Here is a 15,859-nt window from a genome sequence, read left to right on the forward strand (position 1 = left end):
AAAAAAAAAATAATAATAATAATGGTTAGGGCTGGAGAGACAGCTCAGCCGTTAAAGGCTCACAACCAAAAATACACAAAATCGTGCTTTCAAGCCAGTAAAATTTTAGAATAGTTTATAAATAGAAAAAGCAAATTGATGCCAATCAGTCAGAGTTTTGACTTAAAGAATAGCATTTAGAAGTATATCAACATGGTTAGTATGGAGCAGTGAGCACTGGCTAAGGTGCAGCCTTACCTTAATTGGATTTCGATAGAAAGACTGCCATCCAGATGACGGAAATGACATGGCAATAATACGCTCTGCAGGTCAAAGTAATTGCTATGATGACTATCATAATAGAGATGACAAAACATACAAAAACTTCAACTACATATAGCAAAACTCTTTTTAAAAAAAAATAAAGACAACATTTGGAATAGAATAATAACATTCTCTGGATAATCAGAATGATTTACTATATTAAATTACTCGATATAATAATAACCATTAAATGGGCACAGTGATCCTAAGACTCAATTGGTTTATCTATTGACCACAGATTTCTATAGGGCTAAGTCTGAAGCTTCCTCAGTATCAGCAAAATTTCTTTAACAAACCAAAGAAAATAGCCTGAACTCCAGTAAGTGCAGCAACTTCCAGAGAACTTTCCAGGCATGTGTCTCAGGAAATCTGAGAACAACAGAGTTGTTGTTTCTGGAGTTGTAAGGAGACTGGAAATTCTCCTGGGGTCCTTGGAACCATGGTTAACTACCTGAGCTGAATAAATAAAAGCCTACTAAGACTATAACCCATCCCACCTCCTGTACTGGTTTTAAGTGATTTAAGTAGATATTCCCATTACCATGGTCACACTGCCACAATGGCATGTGTGCTCCTAGATAAAGAATCCTTTGAAATAGCATTGCAGTAAACAAAAGAGAATGCAACATCTACTAGTCACACACAAAATGCCCAATTTTTATAAACAGGTAGGTTTCACAAACCAGTAACATAAGTGAGGTCCAGGTCAAACCCATCCTTCATGTATCGTCTTTTGTTTCCTGAAACCTGAATTGGAAAGTCATAAAGTTTTAAACATAGATCATCAGGAAAAAATAACAAAATACACAAATCTACCACCTGAAACACAGAACAAATGTGTGCTGCCACTCACCAGCCGCCTCAGCAACTTTTCAAGGTCTCTTTTTTGATGAGCCAGTTGCAAAATTCGTATCAGAATAAAAAGCCGCAGAGGTCGAAATACAATTCCCAATCTAAGTAAATTTATACATAAAAATTTAAGTACTCAGAATATTTGGTTACTGTGTGTTAAGTTTACCAGTCATTCATTCATTTTTGCTGGTGCTGCGGGCCAAGGCCACGGCCCTGTGCATGCTTGGCACGTTGCTCTATGTTGAGGCCTGCTTCCCGGTCTGTTTTCAGTTTGGAACAGTGGTCCTTGGCCAGGGCAGCGTTCTTTTACTCCCATGTAGAAGATGATTGTCAATGTCTAGAGACACTTTTGATTGTCATATTATGTGGGTGTGTTGCTACTATATTAAGCGGATATAGGATAGGTGCCCTAATAAATGTTTCATCATGAATGACATCCTTTGCCAGAATTATTTGACCTAAAATGTAAATAATGTTAAGTTTGGAAAAGATAAACTCAGAATTTGTGATTTAACACAATTTTTCTTTTTTCCCCTGTTCTGTGAGTGTCCATGTTTGTGTGCTCATCAAAACACTGCCTGTGATATTAATATCAGTAAATAAAGAATCATTACTGCTGGTAAGGACATATCAGAAAATAGACTCAAATATTAGCCAAATAAGCTCACTGTTGTTTCTCCTACCATGTAAAACACCAAGGTAGAGAACTACTGCTCTAAAAACTAGGTATTTAGTTTGTTTTTTTAATTAAATATTTATTTATTATGTATACAATATTCTGTCTGTGTGTATGTCTGCAGGCCAGAAGAGGGCACCAGACCTCATTACAGATGGTTGTGAGCCACCATGTGCTTGCCGGGAATTGAACTCAGGACCTTTGGAAGAGCAGGCAATGCTCTTAACCTCTGAGCCATCTCTCCAGCCCTGGGTATTTAATTTGAAGCCATATGAACAAGGCACCATGAAGAGCTCTGTAAAGTTCTTCAAAGCATGGGGCATGGAGTGAAGGGGTGGCTCAGCAGTTAAGAGCACTTGCTCTTGTAGAGGACATGGGTCTAGTTCCCAGCACCCCGACGACAGCTCACAACTATCTGCAATTCCAGTTCCAGGGGATCGAGTTCTCTTCTCTGGTCTCTGCAGGCACTGATGATGTATGGTGCACATATATACATGCATGCAAAACACCCAAACAAATAAGATAAAAATGAATAAGTGTTTTTAAAAACGATAAAAAATAAAGCATCGGGTAACAGGTTCTAGAGCCCCTAATTCATTGACTTTAAGGTGTCAACTGAGAGGTTGCTCAGGTTACTTCCAATATACAACACATTTAGTTGAATCCTAGATTGAAGTCCTAGGATGTTGGGGTACAGAAAGAAACCAGTTATTTAACAAATGAATAAAACTGCCCCTGTGATCTTTAGACACACATATCTTTCTGTTCTACATTGCCACAGTAAAAAAGAGGAGGTAAGTGGGAGAGAGACATTACCTCCTAGTTTCTTGCTATGCTTGTTATACTTTAGAGATATTAACTGGAGTCACTCAAATTATATACATGTTAAATAATCTCTTGGTTACAGGTAAATCCCCGGACTGCAATACTTTATATCTAAGGTATTTGTTATTGAAGCGAAAATGGGAATTTATGAAATTACATTACGTTCTGAAGTTAAAGTTGATATAAGAGGAGTCAAGTCTAGTTTTTCCCCTTTGTATTTTTTATTCAGTTAAAGATCATTGGTGTGTATATCCTCAACAGACCCCTAAATACCAACATGTTTTAATTTCAAAGTACATGGAAATTTATATGAACACTTATTTGTAGACGACTTATCTGGAACAGTCAAGAGAGAGTTCAGTCAAAATAGTAAATAAAACCATGGGAAATGCAACAAATCAAAGGAGGCAAACAACTCAAAAAACATAAAAGTAGTAGTTTTGAGAGGTAAACAATATGTTTCATACATTGGGACATCTCTAAGAAACTTCTTCTCGTAAAACATGACGGCGATGGCGATGAGCAGAGTCACACCAATAACGACGGCGTCTAGGGTGTTCAGTAAATCAGAAAAGTAATGTTGTCTCCTGGGGCAGAAAGATGGGAAAGTTATCTGACTCATCTCCATGAGGAATTCTGTCTTCAGACCTATCAGTAGTCCTGGGATTCTAACCACTTACTGGCTCCTGGTCCCCACTCTGTCACCTGCATATAATTATGTTCCAAGAACAAGTGTCTTCTGGGTGTGTAAGCTGGCTGGAGCTGAGACTGGCCAATAAATTTTGAGAGTTACCACCTATGATGGGGTAGAGGTGGCCAAGCTGTTCATGCTTCTGTGTGTAACTGCAATAAACTTGCTAATTCACCAAAATAAAAAGAATCCTGTCTTAATCTGTTCAAAATGCATTATCAAAACTACTGAAGTAGTAGAAACATACTTCAGTATAGAGTTTTCAAGTGGTAAAGCATCTATCCCCCCTCTCATCTATCATCTGTTTATTATCTATCTATCTATCTATCTATCTATCTATCTATCTATCATCTGTCTATCTATGTATCTATCAATCTATGTGTCATCTATCTATCTATCTAAAGTGTCAAGATAGCAATTCATAATTGATAAGAGACAGAAGTAAACCACTGAGCAAGAGGCAAGAACTTCCTTCTCCTTTGTAGGTAGAGTACAGACAATATGCATTGCTGGTGAGCAGATGAAGCTGAATAAGGAGTATAAAGAAACTGGGAATGGGAAAGTATAAAAGAAACTTATATAAGGAGAGGATTTCATTATTTCAAACTCAGGATCTGGCTTTGTATGAATCCTGGTGTTTCAATGAACAAATATAGTCTGTCCAGGTCAAAAACAGACTTCCTTTCTTCATATGTGATTACTGGTATTCTAGAGAAAATTTCTTCTGATTTTGAGATAGCATCTAATTTTAGATGGATGTTTTTCAATTGTCTTAGTTATGGTTTATATTGCTGCAATGAAATATTTGACCAAAACATAAGTTGGTGAAGAAGGGTTTGACTTACACTTCCACAGTGATGTTTATCACCAAAGGAAAACAGGACAAATATTCAAGCAGAGCAGGAACCTGGATGCAAGAGCTGATGCAGAGGTCATGGAGGGGTGCTGCTTATTGGCTTGCTCCCCTTGGCTTGCTCGGCTTTCTCTCCTATAGAACTCAGAACCTCATCAATCACTAGTTGAGAAAATGCCCTACAGCTGCTTCTTATGGATGACATTTCTGAACTGAGGTTCTGTCCTTTCAGATGACTTTTGTTTATGTGTCTGTTTTGAGGTCTGAGTTCCATAGGGTTCCTTAGAGGACTATCAGTGAGGGATTATTTACAGAAGCATAAACACCTTAGCAATGACTACATCACTGATGAAAATAGTGAGAGCCCTTTTTTTCAGACTCTGGGAAACTGAGCAGTGGAGAACTATACTTAGCTCAAAAAAGTACACGAGGATAAAAATCCTCTTAGGAGAGGAGAGAAATTGCACTCTGAGATGTTCTGAAAATAAAATGAAACTAGAGAATCTAGTCCCTGACTCCCAGAGCAATATAACCACAAAGTATGGCTAATCCGTCCACCTGCTTAGAAAACCATGGTCTGTTTTACTGTGATTTTGTTGATGGAAAGAATTTGCCTCTGAACTCTTCTGCACTGTAATATAATTGACATTTTTATTTATGTTGAAATATGAATTATTTGTGATGTATTCTTTTTGTTCTGTTTTTGTTTTTTGAGAGAGGGTTTCTCTGTGTAGCTTTGGAGCCTGTCTCTGCCTTCCGAGGGCTGGAATGAAAGGCGTGCACCACCACAGCCCAGTCATGTGACTTATTCTTTAGTGTGTCATCACATTTGATTTGGAATTCAAGTCAATCAATGCAAATATTTGTACACTACTAGCATAGTTTGAATGTGCTTGGCCCCTATAACCTCAGGGAGTGACACCATTAGGAAGTGTGGCTTTGTTGGAGTGGGTATAGCCTTGTTGAAGGAAGCATGCCACTGTAGTTGCAGATTTTGAGGTTTTCTATCCTCAGGAAACTGCCCAGTGTTGCAGTCGACTTCCTGCTTCCTACAAGCCAAGATGCAGCCAGTACTACACCTGCCTGCATGCTGCCATGCTCCCAACAATGATGATAGTGGACTGAACATCTGAAGCTGAAACTGAGCCACCCAAATCAAATGTTGTCTTTATAAGAGTTACTGCTGTCATAGTGTCTCTTCACAGCAATAAACCCTAAGAGAGAAGTTGATACAAGGGACTGGGATACTGCTGGAATAGGACTGACCGTGTTCTGTTTAGAGAAATATGGACTTTGGGAGTTTGGGTTAGGAAAGCAGTGGAATGCTTTAAGCACTGCTTAATAGACCATACTATCATGGAAGACAGGGTTTCTGAACATGATTTGATGAACTGTGGTTATCAAGAGGTTTCAGAGGAGAAGAATGTTAGTATGTGGCCTAGAAACTGGTCTTGTGATACTTCAGTGAAGAAAGTGGCTGACTTTTGCCTTTGTCTGAAGAGTCTACCTGATGCTAAAGTGAAGTGGTTTGGATTAATTCCTTTGGCCAAAGAAATCTCAACCTAGTATAGACACTGTTATGTGGTTATTTGTGGTAACTCTAATAAAGTTTTATAATTAAAAGAAGCAAGCTGATCAGGGTAATTTACAAAATGTAAATTTTGAGGAGAGAAAGACCATTAGAAAGTACAGTCAAGATAAATGGCTGGAGAGATGGCTCTGTGGTTAAGAGTGCTGACTGCTCTTCCAGAGGACCCAGGTTCAATTCCTACCACCCACATGGCAGTTAACAGCTGTCTGTAACTCCAAGATCTGACACTCTCAGATAGACATACATGCAAGCAAAACACCAATGCAAATAAAATAAAATAAATAAATTATTTTTAAAAAAGATAAATGGATTAAGAAATGCAATAAACAGAGTGATGACCTCAGGGCAAGATCTCACCTAGCTGAATTTTCAACTTATAAAAAGGAACTAGAAAAAAGTTTAGAGCCAGGAGTGGTGGGGCAAGCCTTTATTCTCAGCACTGGGATGGCAGAGGCCGGCTGATCTCTGAGTTTCAGGTTAGCCTGGTCTAGAGATCCAGTTTCAGGACAGCCAATCTTAGGCAATGAAGAACAGAAAGCTGGTAAAAATGTAATTGAATGAGGAAGCCATGTTCCAGGCCTAGCAAGCAGAAAAACTTGTCAGCTTCTACCATGTGGTTCTAACTTTAGAGTTAAGGGTAAAAGAAATGGGTTACGTAATGTGCTGCCACACCCAATGAAAACCATAGAGGCCAGGCAAGTGTCAGCGTTATCGCTGAATGGAGGCCTAGAGAGGCCATTTTGTGAAGCTATGAAGTTGAAGCCCGGATTTCCCTGGAGATCCCAAGATGTTGGAGATGCGAGAGTTGTGTGGTATCTGCCGAGAGTGGAACCAGCCCAAGAGAAAGAAGTATGCTGCAGTCAACAAAGCTGGATGAAGTTGGGGATCTGAAGATCATTTTGACATCAGACATGAAGATGCAGAATTTGGAATTTTCCCTGCTTGCTTGTTTTCTTGCTTTGGTCCAGCATTTCCTCAGTATGCTACCTTCCCTATATTTGGTATGCTACCTTCCCTATATTTGGGAATGGTAATGCATATCCTGTGCCATTATGCATATCCTGCTGCAAGTATGTGATCATTTTTAATTTTAATTTTATAAGTGATTACAGTTAAGAGATTGAATGAATCTCAGAGGAGACTTTGAACTTTGGACTTTTAAACATTGTTGAGACTGTGACAGACTATGGTAAGTTAGACTAAATGAATTTTGTATTATGAAATTGTTACAATTTTATGGATGCCAGGGATTTAAATGTGGTAGTTTAAATGTAATTTGATTCCCATAATCTTATAGGTAGTGGCACTATTAGGGGGTATGGCTTTATAGGAGTAGGTATGACCTTGTTGAAGGAAGTATGTCACTGTGGGGGCAGGCTTTGAGAATTCCTATGCTCGGGATATTTCCCAATGTTTCAGTCAACTTCCTATTACCTGCAAGCCAAGATATAGCCAGCACCATGTCTGCCTGCATGCTGCCATGTTCACCAACATGATGATAATGAACTGAACCTCTGAAACTAAGTAAGCCACCCTAATTAAACATTTTCTTTATAAGAGTTACTGTGGTCATGGTGTCTCTTCACAACAACAAAAACCCTAACTAAGACAATCACATACATGTTCCTTTTATTCATGAATGTAGAGACACAATTGAGAAAATCATCTGCAGTGCATTGTTGTAGAACAGAGGTACAATGACAGCACTGACAAAGCTGCTCTATATAAAACTGACTTTAGCTTATTGCTTTTCTGTGGAACAAACCTATGAGGAGAATCACTTTGATGGAGAACCCATTTTGTTGAGCTGACATGACAATTCTTACAGGATACTTCTTATATCACTGCAAAAAATTGTCTTTATGCTTCAAAAAAATAAGTAAAATCACACTTACCCTTCTATATATACTCGAAGAAGAACATCCACAAGGAAAAACAAAGCAATAGCAAAAGAAACTGAACTATATTCCAGAGGAATATAAAATATGTTTTTATTAAGATGTAGATCTATAGCCACAAGAAATATGTCCAGAAAGATCAGCATAATTTCAAATATTCTAAAACAAACAAACAGAGAGAGTAAAGGTGCTGCCTCCATAGTGACACAATATCAAAGTCAATGCTCAGATGCCCCCAAAATTCCTTTTTAGAGCTAAACTGTCCTGTGACAGAAAGAACAATGCTGCTTTAGAGTCTTAAGAAAATGTTCAGTTTTCACACAATAAAAGCAGTGATTAAAATCTGCACCAAGCCCCTTCACACTTCCTACAGCAGGGATGTCAGTTGAGCACTCTAAGCTAGAACAACAAATCTAAATTAAAGTCATAAGCTTCTCAATGTAAACCCTTTAAATGCTCAGAATTTATAATGACTTTTTACAAATTTCTCATAATAAATGAAATCACATTAGTCCAAATAAGTTTAACTTTAGCAACAAAAAGAAGTGAAAGCATGAATAACATATTCCCTTTAAAACACACTTTCACCATTAAATACATGATTACATATGCACGGGTTCCCACATGGATTCTGCACACAGAACAGATACATGAGAAAGAATTCAATTTCATAAATATTGAATGATTAATTCAACTCTTAATTGTCCCAGACTTTTTCTTACATAGTCTCAAAAAAACATATAAGATTATTATTTTCCTAAATTACAAAGATGAATCAACTCAACTTTAAAGTATGCTTTTTAAAACCTACCAATACAATTAAAATATTGCTAACTTGGGAGTTGGCAAAATAGTTCAGTAGTAAAACACCTGCCACTCATGCTTGAACTCCCCAGTTCCATCCACAGCATCTATGCAAAAGTAGGGTACAGGGCAGTGCAGCTCCTGTAATCTCATTCCTAGGCAGGTGGAGACAGAAGAATCTTGGGAAATCATTGGCCAGTCAGCATAGCCTAAGTGAGCGACATATATAATGAGAGACCCTATTTACAAAACAATAAGATGACAAGACATTGAAGAAGATACCCAATGTTGAGATGTGGATACACATACATATATACTCACACATCTGTACAAATAAGAACACCATACACATACAAAATTAATTTTAAAGAAAATGATTACATTGCATAAATCTTTGTAATCATGTGTCAAATAAATCTAATTAAATACTAAAATATTTCTGGAATTGAGTAATTTGGGGTGTATAAAGCATTTATATAACATTTAGCTTATAATTACAGAATTTAAAATTGTATTCTTTCCTATTTTTACATTTATAATCAGACAAAAACCAATATGTAACTATTTAGATTTGAACAAAGGTTATTCCATTGTACTTCATACTGCTTAGTCTTAACTAAACTTGCAAGATAGATTAGATTACATTAAATGTGGATGTATGAACTAATTAGCAACACATTGATGCAAAAATTCTTTTATTTTGTTCTCTCTTATTTTTTTCAGGTCCCTTTTTATTAAATTTTTAAACATAAATGTCAAAAATATTTACTTCCATTTCAAGACCCTCACATACCTGAAGGCAACTGATGATACAAGGAAATAGGTTATTTCCTTAATCGTGTTCCTATAAAAGTTAGGAAAATTAAATCAATCACATATTCCTCCTAACATGTATTATGAACTTAGAAAAAAATTCTTTTTTTTAATTTATACCAGATGATACAAAATTGGCTTTATTATTTTTTCAATTTCAAGATATAATCAGGAATAGACTGTCCCATACACATAACACACATCAGATCCCACGTGGGTCTGCCAGGTCCTTAGCACAAGGTAATGAAGAAATTGACAAATTATTGATTGGAAGTGTGCTTAAGGCCTCAACATTTCATAAGAAACATCATGTCAACAGCAAAGGTTTAAAGAAAGAGTTTTCTATGACATGACAACAAGCTAAAGAGACTATGAAGAGATGTCCTACTTGCATATTCTATAGGCAAATACCATTACCTGCAGGAAGTAACCCAAAGAGTACTCAAAAGAATGAAATCTGGCAGGTGGGTGTATTCCACTTCACAGAATTTATTTATTTATTTATTTATTTATTTATTTATTTATTTATTAATTAAAGATTTCTGCCTCCTCCCCGCCACCGCCTCCCATTTCCCTCCCCCTCCCCCAATCAAGTCCCCCTTCCTCCTCAGCCCGAAGAGCAATCAGGATTCCTTGTCCTGTGGGAAGTCCAAGGACTGCCCACCTCCATCCAGGTCTAGTAAGTTGAGCATCCAAACTGCCTAGGCTCTTACAAAGCCAGTACGTGCAGTAGGATCAGAAACCCATTGCCATTGTTCTTGAGTTCTCAGTAGTCCTCATTGTCCGCTATGTTCAGAGAGTCCCGTTTTATCCCAGGCTTTCTCAGACCCAGGCCAGCTGGTCTTGGTGAGTTCCCGATAGAACATCCCCATTGTCTCAGTGTGTGGATGCACCCCTCGCGGTCCTGAGTTCCTTGCCCGTGCTCTCTCTCCCTCCACTCCTGATTTGGATCTTGAGAATTATGTCCGGTGCTCCATTGTGGGTCTCTGTCCCCATCTCCTTTCATCGCCTGATGAAGGTTAATATTCAGGAGGATGCCTATATGTTTTTCTTTGTGTTCTCCTTATTTAGCTTCTCTAGGATCACTAATTAATATTCCTCATAATATGTATACCAAAATGTCCTATGCTAGTAATTAAAATATTTGTGCTTTTGCTTTTTTTTGTTTCTAGCTAGAATACATGTGAATAAAACACCTTGCGTTGAATATTTAGTAACATATCTTGGCATGGAAAGCTCCAACTCCAGCTTTAAGGAAACATTGAGCTTGGAAACAGCCAATTAAAGCATCGTGGATGGTGATGGAGAAGGCTGGCTTTTTAAAAAGGATTCCAGTGTCCGCTCTTCTATCAGCAAATCGTCAGACTTGGAGATACCTCAGTGTCCTAGCAACAAAATAATGGTTTTCTTCTTAAAAATACAAATTAAAGCCAGGTGGTATTGGTGCATACCACCTCTTGGGAAGCAGAGGCTGAAAGAGCTCTGTGAGTTCAAGGCCAGTGTGGTTTAAAGAGCAAGTTCTAGGACAGTTGGGGCAGTTACACAGAGAAACCCTGTCTAGAAACAACAACAATAACTAAAGGAGGACTCCCAAACTCTTTCTTTAAAGTCAGTATTTTTCTAATATCCAAGGCAGTTAAAGATACAACAAAAATATGGACAGATACTCCTTACAAACATAGATACAAAAATCCCCAGTAAGATATTAGCACACTGAATAAAAACACATATTACAAAAGCATTCTCCATGATAAAGTTGGCTTAATCCTGGAAATGCAGTGTTGATTCAATAAACATAAGTCAATAAGTACAGTAAATCAAACAAATAACTTGAGAAAAGTATATGATTATGACAAGAGATGTAAAAACTGACATCTGACATGCTTCATGATAAAAAGTCCTGGAGAAGTAGACATGGAAGTCGTGCTCTGGAGTAGGAGGTCCTTTTGTTTGTGTGTTGCTTTCATTGGTTAATGAATAAAGAAACTGCTTTGGCCTTGATAGGGCAGAACTTAGGTAGGCAGGGAAAGCTAGGCAGAATGCTGGGAGAAGGAAGGTGGAGAAGGAGTCAACACCGTGGATCCTCTTCCTGGTAAGCCACTGCCACGTGGCAATATACAGATTAATGAAATGGGTTAATTTAATATAAGAGTTAGCCAATAGAGCTAATTGGCCAAGCAGTGTTTTAATTAATACAATTTCTGTGTTGTTATCTTGGATGTAAGCTAACTGGGCGGCCTGGACAAACAAGCAACCCACTCCTGTAACAGTGCTCCTCAACATAATAAAAGCTGTATATGACAAACCCACAGTCACGTTGTCCTAAATGGAGAAAAACCTAAAGCAGTGTGTAAATGTACCACATTTTCCTTATCCATTCTTCGGTAGAGGGGCATTTAGGTTGTTTCCAGTTTCTGGCTATGACAAACAATGCTGCTCATGTCTTTGTGGCACAATTGAGCATCCTTTGGGTATATACCCAAAAGTGGTATTACTGGGTCTTGAGGAAGGTTGTTTCCTAATTTTCTGAGAAATCACCACACTGACATCCAAAGGGGCTGTAACAGCTTGCATTCCCACCAGAAATAGAGGAGTGTTCCCTTTACCCCACAACCTCTCCAGCGTAAGTTGTCATAAAAAAATAATCATCACAGAAAAAAAAAGAATAATACTGGAGGGATTGCCAATTCAGACTTCAAGATATAAAATGATAAAACCAATATGGCACCACCACAAGAGCAAACATGTATACTAATTGAACAAAATACAAGAACCAAGTATGTCTTTTTGTATCTGACAAATAGGAAAAACAGCATTTTAAACAAATGGTGCCTAGAAATCTGGATATCCACATGCATGAGACTAAAATTAGACCTATATCTCTTTATAGGATCTATATGTGCAAGTGGATCAAAGACCTCAATTTTAAACCTGAAACACTAAAACTGCTAGAAGAAAACATGGGTTTTCCCTACAAGATATAGGTAGAGAAAAGCATTTTCTGAACAGGACTTTATTTACCAAGGAATTAAGGAGAGAATTGACAAGTGTGGTACATTGTAAAAATAAAACCCTTCTATACAGCTAAGGAAGTAATTGACTGAATGAAGAGAAAACCTACAGAATCTGAAAGAATCTTTGCCAGGTAAACATCTGAAGGAGAATCAATATTTAGAAGGTACAAAGAACAAAAAATATGAAGTCAAGGAAATAATAAATGATCCAATTCAAAATAAACTATATAATTAAAAGAAATAGGTTAGGAATCTGAACATAGTTTTCAATAAAAGAAATAAATATGGTTTTAAAAATCTCTAAAAAGTGTTTATCATCCTGAGCAAACAGGGAAATGCAAAATAAAACAACTTGAAGGTATCATTTTACTCCAGTCAGAATAGCTATGATCAACAACACAATGGACAACAAATTCTCATGAGGGTGTACAGGAAGAAGACCCTCATTCAATGTCGGTAGAAATGCATGTTTGTGAAGTCATTCTGGAAATAAGTATGGGAAATCCTCAAAAATATTTCAAAAAACATATTGTACCACCCAACTATACAGCTCTTTGGCATGCCTTCAGAGGACTCGCCATCCTACAGATTGTAGACAGAGGCTGCTTTTTCATTTCCCCAGCTGATCAGACCCAAAATAATAACACAGAAACTATATTAACTGCAATATTATTTGACCAATAGCTTAAGCATATTTCTAGTTAGTTATTACATCTTAAATTAACCCATTTCTATTATTTTATATTTTACCATGAGGCTCATGGGTTATCATTACCAGTGCGTGGATGTCTTTCTCCTCCTGTGGCTACACGGATTCTCCCTGATTCTCTCCTATATCTGCTTGGAATTCCTGCCTTGCCCTATTCTGCACTGTAATAGGCCCAAAGCAGCTTCTTTATTAATCAGTGATATTCACAGCATACAGAAGCGAATCCCAAATCACCTCCCCTTTTCTGTATAAATAAACTTGGCATACCAATATGGGGCTAATTACATCCACATAAAACCTGAGAAAGCTTGAGAAGAAATTCTAGACACAAAAGAACAGTTAAGCAAAGCTTCTTGGTAGCTGGCATTTTTTTGGATGGGTTCTATTTGCTGGCCATGAGCAGGAGCACTACAACTCCTTTAAGAGAGATCTTTCTGACTCAACAGTGGCAAGGAAGGCTGTGTGGCTTCTTTAGAAGCTGGCTTCCTGGTTTGCCAGCACATAGAGCTTTGACTCTTTTGGGAGGTCTGGCTATGGAGCATTCAAATGGGGTTTGTGATCTGATACTACAACTTGCTTAATGGCAACATGGACCTGCTGTGTGCCTGAAAGTGGGGCTGTGAGCATGGCTTGCAGAGCTGGAGCTGAAGACCTCCACCATGTTGAACTGCGCAGAACCAAAAAGCAAAGCAGCCTTAGTCCTAGTCATGCCACTAAGGATTTTAAGAAGTGGTCCTGGTCACACAGGATTACAGATATGCAATAAAGACAGATTAAGATGAAAAAAAATACCTCTGAATGGATCACAGCATTAGCTAAAGGTATGTAGGCTTGAGAGAGAGGAAAAAGAGTATAGACAGTTATAACAGAAAAGACTGCATACAGTCATAGGTTAAAGGAGCAAAGATTAAAATAAATATTAAACTTGTAGAAAAAGTAATAGAGTAAGAAAAATAAGCCATGTAAAGATGGAAGATACAGCCCTTTTGTCCGTGGTGTCCTTGGGCTACCAGGCATCCCTGTTTCAGTGCTGAGGAGTTCCATCTGGATGGGTGAGTGTGTGCTATCCCAGGTCGGCCTGTCCCGGAAGAGAGCACAACCCCCTTCCCCCAGCTCCTGCTGCAGGGGTGTCTGTGTTACACATGACCCAGCCCCCCCCCCCAAGCCTGCCCTGTTGTCTGCAAGGTCCTTGGCTCAGGAACAGTTTCCTGCTCCTGCACTAAGGGTACCCACCCAGAGGGGTGAGTATCTGCCTGCCAGAGAGGCCTGAAGGTCCCCGCAAGGGAGTGCAGGCACCTTCAGCTTGTGCTGCAGAATCTCCTGTGCTCTACTCGACCCTGCCCTGTTCCCCATGTTAGCCCTTTTGTCCGCAGTGTCCTTGGGCTACCAGGTGTCCCTGTTTCAGTGCTGAGGAACTCCAACCAGACAAAAACAGTTCCTGCTCCTATACTGAGGAGATGCACCCAGAGAGTCAGTCACAGCAAAGACTGGACCAAGACACCAGGCCTCTCCTGGATCCATTTGTAGGAAGAGATGGGAAGGCACTAATGCAAGAATTCCCCCAACAACATGAAAGGCAAGATGACATCACCAGAATCCAAGGATCCCGAAAAAAGAATTGAACACCCTACTCCAGAAGAAATAGAAGAAATTGACGTTAAAAGGAACTATATGAAAATAATAGAGGACCTTAAACAGGAGGTGAAAAACTGCAATAAAGAAAAAGAGATGAAAAACAAAAAGGTAGAGGAAATGAATAAATCTCTCAAATATACCAAAGAAAAACAAGAGAAACAAGAAAAAGCAATCAAACAGGTAAGGGAAACGGTTCAAGACTTGAAGAATGAAATGGAGGTAATGAAGAAAACACAAACCGAGGGAAGACTGGATATGGAAAATCTGGGTAAACAAACAGGAACTCCAGACACAAGTATTACAAACAGAATACAAGAGATAGAAGAAAGAATCTCAGACTGAAGATATCATAGAGAAAATAAACGCACTGATCAAAGAAAACAGCAAATCCAACAAATTCTCATCACAAAACATTCAGGAAATCTGGGACACAATAAAAAGACCAAACCAAAGAATAATAAGGGCAGAAGAAGGAGAAGTACAGCTCAACAGTGCAGAAAATATATTTAATAAAATTATTAAAAAAAACTTTCCCAACCTAAAGAAAGATATTCCTATGAAGGTTCAAGAAGCATACAGAACACCAAATAGACTGGATCAAAAAAAATCCCCTCACCATATAATAATCAAAACACAAAACATACAGAATAAAGAAAGAATATTAAGAGCTACAAAGGAAAAAGGTCAAGTTACTTATAAAGGTAAATCTATCAGACTTACACCTGACTTCACTATGGAAACCATTAAAGCCAGAAGGTCCTGGATAGATGTACTGCAGAAACTGAGAGACCATGGATGCAAGCCCAGACTACTATACCCAGCAAAGCTTTCATTCACTATAAATGGAGAAAACAAAATTTTCCAAATAAAAACAAATTTAAACAGTACGTAGCCACATATCCAGCCTTACAGAAAGTAATAGAAGGAAAATCACAAACCAAGGAGCCCAACAATGCCCACAATAACTCAGACATCTAGTGACCCTTCACCAGCACAACTTGAAGAAGGAAAATACGCAAACTCTACTACCAAAAAAAAAATAACCAGAGTTAACAACCACTGGTCATTAATATCAATGGACTCAACTCACCTATAAAAAGGCACAGGCTATTCCACACTTTCTTCATCCATTCTTCCATTGAAGGACATCTAGGTTGTTTCCAGGTTCTGGCTATTACAAATAATGCTGCTATGA

At 38.2% G+C, this 15,859-nt stretch overlaps 1 protein-coding gene across 1 annotated transcript in view; it reads right to left on the reverse strand.

Annotated features, from left to right (window-relative positions):
* LOC101985499 (phosphatidylinositol 3,4,5-trisphosphate 3-phosphatase TPTE2-like) overlaps positions 1-15,859 on the reverse strand; it is a gene marked incomplete at its 3' end in the record, with an annotated part of 99,014 nt that overhangs the window by 26,544 nt on the left and 56,611 nt on the right. Inside the window, exons 14-19 of the mRNA XM_013354337.1 lie at positions 9,287-9,337; positions 7,687-7,848; positions 3,124-3,243; positions 1,157-1,256; positions 987-1,050; positions 238-302 (exon numbers count right to left, since the gene is read on the reverse strand). Of these exons, the coding sequence (XP_013209791.1) occupies positions 238-302; positions 987-1,050; positions 1,157-1,256; positions 3,124-3,243; positions 7,687-7,848; positions 9,287-9,337 (562 nt within the window). The remainder of the gene's footprint in view (positions 1-237; positions 303-986; positions 1,051-1,156; positions 1,257-3,123; positions 3,244-7,686; positions 7,849-9,286; positions 9,338-15,859) is intronic.

This window comes from Microtus ochrogaster, unplaced genomic scaffold (genome assembly GCF_000317375.1).
Source record: "Microtus ochrogaster isolate Prairie Vole_2 unplaced genomic scaffold, MicOch1.0 UNK41, whole genome shotgun sequence".
Taxonomy (NCBI): domain Eukaryota; kingdom Metazoa; phylum Chordata; class Mammalia; order Rodentia; family Cricetidae; genus Microtus; species Microtus ochrogaster.